Consider the following 6513-nt stretch of genomic DNA (forward strand, 5'->3'; position numbering starts at 1 on the left):
CATTTTAAATAGATGTCTCCCTGTTGTTGGTTATTATCATTCCCATTTTACAGATGTGAAGACTGAGGCTCAGAGAGGAAAAGTGACTTGCCAAGGCCTCCCAGCCTGGCAATGGCAGATCCACTGGTGCCAGCCCAGGCTCCTCCTGCTGTCCTCCCCACCCCATCTTGCCCTGCTGACCTCAGGGATGGCATTCGGCACCTCGGTGAGGTTCTGGTGCCGGCAGGCAACATGCCGCCTGGAATTGTCGCAGATGCAGGTCTGTGGGCAGCGCTGGGCAGCTGCATGCCAGGTTGGCCCCAGTGGCAGCAGCAGAGGAAGCAGCAGCACCACGGAGACACTCTGGGGCCTGGCAGAGAGAAGAAGGGTCAGGTGTTCACAGGAGCAAGGGTCCCACACTGTCCACTCACTGAGCCCCAGCTCTTGTCCCAGAGCCCCTCAGATGTCTTCCTCCTTTGGCCCTGGGGAAGCTGTCATTACCCTGAGCCTCCAACCCCTCCACAGAGCAGAGATTGCATTGTTATCCCTGTTTTACACCAGAGGAAACAGGCTCAGAAAGGCGACCTGGCAAGTCCCTTTGATTGTCTGCCCAGTGGCTCAGTGAGGCCTTGCCGAATGCAGTTCAGCGGTGTGCCCAGGCTGTGCAGAGGCCCCCGGGTCCAGGGGGAGGTGTGTCCTCCCAGGGTGAGGTTGGCGGTGGAGAGAGAATCAGCCGTTCCTCAGACAGAGGTGGCATCAGCACCACGGTGGCAGGGAGCATGATGGCACCCACCTCGAGAAGACAGCCTGGCAGCCGGAGGGGAGGACCCAGGGCTAGCCCAAGTTGTGAGGCACGACTTGGGGGACCAGGTGTCATGGGATCCGAGAGCCCTGAGGAGCCTTAATGGCTGGTCAGAGCCACTCTGACAGGCAAGCAGGTGGCTCCGACTTCTCTCCTGTTTATTCGTCTGTTGTCCTCTCTTCATCTTAGTGCCACCCCGCTGGCCTGGACAGGGATGGGGGGAACTGCGGGTATGGCCTTGGGGCTGTGCTTTGGGCAAGGTCTGTCCACTTTCCTGTCCGTCCATCCACTCCCCGTCTACCCAATACCCAGCTGGACCCCTTTACCTCACAACTACCGCCTGCCTCAACACAGGGACGACCGTGCCACGGTGGCACTCCTGGCTTCCCGACTTCCGCTCACCACCAACAACCAAAGGGAACTTTCCAAGATACAGACGGGCCCTGACACCCCCGGCTGAAAACCCTCCAGCCTCTCCTCACTGCCTTTGCTGGGAAATCCTGACTCCTCATTCCCCAACTGGTACCTGCTCAGATCCTTCAGTGTCACCCTGGGCTCCCCCACCATCAGCACGCAAAGCAGCTCCCTCCTCTCTGCCTCACCAGCTTTTCCCTCTGTCCTCAGCTCTCTGAGCAATCCTTCCTGATCCCTGGGCTGACTCCCACCCTGAGCCTCCCCTATTTCCACTCACTGGATTGGCTGTCACCATGCGGTTTTCAGTTTCCTTGGGGTCCCAGGGTCCAGCCCGGCCTTGGGGCTGGTGGCATCCTGTAGAGCTGTAGTGAGGCTGAGGCTCAGGGCAGGTCGGGGGGTGTGGGGTGTGGGGACAGATCCCTGAAGGACAAGCATCCAGGCCTCAGGCCTGCCTAGCGCTCAGACAGGCTCCTGGAGGACTAGCCCAGGGGAGCTCCTGGGAGCGGCCACATTCACCGTCTTCCTCGGAACCCATTTCGGAGACACCCTTGGAGAATCTCTGCCCCGGGAGATCCCAGAGCCCCTGTCCTGCAGCCCCTGAGAGGCCCAGAGAGGGGCAGGGGCTTGCCTGTAGCCACTCAGCTTCTTTGATCCCCCTTGCCACCGCAGGGCCCAAAGACTCACCCCGCCATGCTGATCGCACGGCCAGTCCAGCCTGGAAATGCAGCACAGGGGAAGGCTGGCAACGGTCCCTGCCTGGACGCCAGCAGGAGCCCCCCTCCCAGCCCGCAGACCTGGCAGCGGGGACAGGGCTGAATGGGAGGCATTGTGAGGTGAGGGAGGGGCGGGCATGGCGGGAGCAGCGGCTGAAGTTGCAGGGCCTCTTGCTCAGAATCCTGGCCCAGGCCGGAGACCCGAGTCCCCGGACCGGCCAAGCAGGGAGGGGCCTCAAGGGGCTGGCCAGTGGGTCCCAGACCTAGGCTTCCTCCGGCTGTGTCCCTGGGCAGGGCTGCACCTCACCGAGCCTCAGTTTCCTACTCTGTGAGAAGACAGAGTATTAGTAACTAGCTCATAGGGTTGCTCTGGGGGTTAAGGTAGGCACTTGGCACATCGTAGGTGCTCAAGAACAGTTAACTCTGCCCTGTTTGTGCTTATAATACATTTATGTACATTGTTTAACGCTGTACCTAAATTATTCTGCAAATTTGTTTTTTTTTCACTCAACATCAGGGAACTATCTAAGTTGATTCTTCTTAGTTATACTCATTCATTTTGACTTGTATAGTATTTCACTGTATAAGTGTATCAACTTATTCATTAATCTTGGACGTTTAGGTTGCCTCTAATTTTTTGTTATTACAGTGTTGCAAAGAATACCTAAATACTTATCTTCCTGGGGATGTGCATTTTTTTAAAAAATGAAATAGTTTGTCTAGACTATAGCAAATGTTTAAAACCTTTATGTATGCTATGATTTTTCAGATCCTATGATATTTTAGATCTGTGTTTCTGGTGGAAATGCAGCTTTCATTACTGTTTTTTGGCTTTTTAAAAAAAAAAAAAAAAAACAAGAAATAGTGTCACACCACACACAGACTTTTTATTAACATTTATTTGGCTGCGCCGGGTCCTAGTTGCGGCATGTGGGATCTAGTTCCCTGACCAGGGATCAAACCCAGGCCCCCTGTATTGGGAACGCAGAGTCTTAACCACTGGACCACCAGGGAAGTCCTCACACACAGACTTCTGCATGTGCTTTATTTCACTCAGCAAATTCTATCAACAGTATTGCACAGTGTGCATCCTTTCTTTCCCCCCCCCCCATATTTGTTTATTTATTTGGCTGCGTCGGGTCTTAGTTGCAGCACACGGGATCTTCGTTGCAGCACGTGGTCTTCTGTCTAGTTGCAGCACGCGGGCTCCAGAGCGTGCGTGCTCAGTAGTTGCGGCATGCGGGCTTAGTTGCCCCGAGGCATGTGGGATCTTAGTTCCCTGACCAGGGATCAAACCCTGCGTCCCCGGCATTGGAAGGTGGATTCTTAACCACTGGACCACCAGGGAAGTCCCCAGTGTGTATCCTTTTATGTCTGGCTTTTTTTAATCAGTATTATTTCAGTGAGATTCACCTGTGGTGCATATTATAAAAATTCATTCATTTTTATATAGCATTCCAGCATTCCCTTCTATAAATATTCCACAACAGCGGCATGGGACAGAGGCAGAAGCGCAATCTGCCCCAGACGCAGGTAATAAGGAGGTGTACTGTCTCATTCTCTCTCCTCCCTTTCTACCCAGAGGCAACTGCTTTCATGAAGTAGTATAATTTTACAATATAAGGCATTAAATGTTTTAAATGTATTAAACAGTGCATATTGTTTTGCAAACTTGTTTCTTTCACTCAGCAGTGTTTTTTGAAGATTTACTCAGTGGATACAGGTAGCTTCTGCATCCGGTTTATTCATTTTAACTGCTACATATGATCTCACTGCATGCATGTGCCATAATCTAACTATTCCACTTAGGGACACTTGGTTATTTCTTAATTTTCTGGTATCCGTCATCAGGCTGCCGTTGTACGTTTTACTCGTCTCCTTGTGCACACATACAAGTTTCTCTCAAGTAGATCCTTAGAAATGGAATTTGGGGTCATGGGCTACATGCATTTTCAGCTTTCTCAGTATCTGCCAAATTGCTGTCTAAAGTGGCTTTTATTAGTTTGACATCCCTCCAGCAATATGTAAGATGTGCCAGATTCACCTCTTTCCTGGTGTCACCTCTTTTAATCGTATTTGCCAGTCTGGTCTGAAATGGTATTATCTGTGGTTGTATTTCACATTTCCTTATTTTCCAGTAAAGTTGAACATAATTTTTTTTTTAATTAATTTATTTTTGGCTGTGTTGGGTCTTCGTTGCTGTGCACGGGTTATCTCTAGTTGTGGTGAGCGGGGGCTACTCTTCGTTGCGGTGTGGTGCGCGAGCTTCTCTTTGCGGTGGCTTCTCTTGTTGTGGAGCACGGGCTCTAGGCGCACAGGCTTCAGTAGTTGTGGCACATAGGCTCAGTAGCTGTGGCTTGCGGGCTCTAGAGCTCAGGCTCAGTAGTTGTGGCGCATGGGCTTAGTTGCTCTGCGGCATGTGGGATCTTCCCGGGCCAGGGCTCGAACCCGTGTCCCTTGTATTGGCAGGCAGATTCTTAACCATTGTGCCACCAGGGAAGCCCGAACATAATTTCCTTTTGCTCTTCAGGTCTCCTCTTCTGTGAACTGCCTGTTTATACCCTTTGCCCAATTTTCAACTGGATGTATATTCTCAACATGAATCCTTGTTATATATGTTGCAGTGTCTTTCTATTCTCTCACCTTGTCTGTTAACTTTTATGGTATTTTTGGTCATTGTTTTTCACTTTTTATTTTGAAATAGGCAAATTTTCTTATGGCTTGTGCTTTTTGTGTCAAAAAATGCTCTCCTGTGTTTAATTTTCCTTTAAAAAATACGGCTCCTTAGGCAAATGGATTTGGATCACTTCGAATCTTGGGGCACGACAGTGGCCTAACTGTGCTTCCGCCCCGTCCTGTCCCCTGCCCTCCCCAGACTAACTCCTATCCTGAAAGCTGGGTTTGTCACACGCATACACGTGCCCAAACACATGTTCCGTTTACTGGCTTTTGAACTAAGGGCGTTAGATTTTCTTGGCTCGACGTCGCTACCGATCCATCCATGGCGTGCCCGGTGCGTGCCGAGCCGTGGTGGATGCGTTTTCACTGCTGTGTAACATTACGTTGTGCAGCTTTGCTCCTGATCCAGTTTCCTGATGTGCCTGTGAGTCGCTTCTAGGCTCCTGCCATTAAACAGTGCTGCTAGGAGTGCCTTCGGCCATGCTTCCTGGGGGTTTTCCAGTCTGAGCTTTTAGAATGGAATTGATAGTTTGTGAGCTCCTGGCCCATAGCTGAGCTCCTTTTAGTGGGAACAGCCTGGTGCTGAGCAGGCCCTTCGTATGTGGGGGTCACAGGCTGCCCAGGCAAAGGCATCTGTGATCTTGCAGACCCCAAATCATGGTGCTCAGGGACCTGGAGCCTGTGTAATCTTAGGGTTGGCGTTTGAGTCTGGGGGGAAATTCCCTTTCTCAGTAAGCAGCAAGTAGAGGCCCCCAGGCCCTTCCCTGCACCTGGAGCTGCTCTGAAGGGCTGAGCAGGGGCGGGGCACCCTCCTCAGTCCCTGGGTCCCAGGAGTCAGGCACTGCCGACCTGTTGCGAGGTTAAGTAAACGAGATCTGTGCTGCTCCTCTCAGTCTGATCTGAAGCTTGGGCCCGCATTAGCTAGGAAGGAACAAGGGCCAGCCCTGGGTGGCCTGGAGGGAAGGAACACCCAGGCCAGAAAACCTTGGACAGACCCCTATTCAGCTCCAAGCTGCAGTTTCTCCGTCTCTCAGATATCACCTGTGAAAAGTCCTGTTTGAACCTCAAGACTCAGCTCTTGCACCCCTAACTCTTGAAGGCTTCTCTGACCTCACTGCCCACAGTCCCCACTCTGGGCCACACATGGTCTCCTGCATCAGACTGGGAGCTCCCCAAGGGCTGCACCTGCAGCCCCAGAGCTCAAAACAGGGCCAGGCAAGGAGATGGGGGTGGAGTTGGTCGGACCTCCACCTGCCTTATCACCTGGGAGGAGGGGAGGGCAAGGGCCTGGGCATCGCTTCTGCCACCCGGCCTAGAAAGATGTTGCTTGAGTAGTCCGTGGCCAATAAAGACACCCTGCCCCCTAAAAAACGTCAGAGGGACCTCTCTGTTCCTGTGCCTGCTGTCTAGGAGGAGCAGTAAGAAGTGCTGGGCTATCCTCACACCGTTGTGGCAGCCGGAGGGGAGGTGCCCTCCACTCTGGGCCCCGTGGCGGCTTCCCAGGCAGGCCCAAGGGCCCCTGCCTGTGCAGCCAGCAGGGCCTGTGGCAAACTCTGGACACCGTCCAGCTCAGCCAGGCCCACCAATGGAGCAATAAAGGGGCCAGTGGAGCGGTAGGTAGCCCAGAGGTCGGGTAAAGGGTGAAGTAGGGCCAGGCAGGTGAGACAGGCCCCAACTCAGATCCTCCCCTGCCCGGAGCAGGAGTCCTGCCACCCTCCCCGACCCCTATGAGTCGCTGCCCCTCCTGGGTACCACCCGCCCAGCTGTCCGAGGGGAGCCGGCATGCCCACAACAGAGGAAGCATCCAGGTCCGCCCCAGGTCATGACACAGGGCTGGCCTGGCAGCTCTTCCGCAAGATGGACTGCCCCCTACTACAGACCAAGATGGGGTCACAGTGGCCATGCTGAGGTGGGACCCCAGGCACC

The 6513-nt window shown here is 53.3% G+C and overlaps 1 protein-coding gene across 3 annotated transcripts in view; it reads right to left on the reverse strand.

Moving 5' to 3' along the window:
- The window catches only part of CHADL (chondroadherin like), a 15641-nt gene extending 9195 nt beyond the window's left edge, over positions 1-6446 (reverse strand). For all 3 annotated transcript variants that reach the window (XM_082351423.1, XM_082351422.1, XM_082351421.1), the window contains exons 1-2: positions 1880-6446; positions 181-349 (exon numbers count right to left, since the gene is read on the reverse strand). In XM_082351423.1, coding sequence (XP_082207549.1) covers positions 181-349; positions 1880-2022 — 312 coding nt within the window. In that variant the 5' untranslated portion in view covers positions 2023-6446. The remainder of the gene's footprint in view (positions 1-180; positions 350-1879) is intronic.
- Between the last annotated feature and the right edge of the window lie 67 nt (positions 6447-6513).

This window comes from Balaenoptera borealis (assembly GCF_965194805.1).
Source record: "Balaenoptera borealis genome assembly, chromosome: 13".
NCBI classification, from domain to species: Eukaryota; Metazoa; Chordata; class Mammalia; order Artiodactyla; family Balaenopteridae; genus Balaenoptera; species Balaenoptera borealis.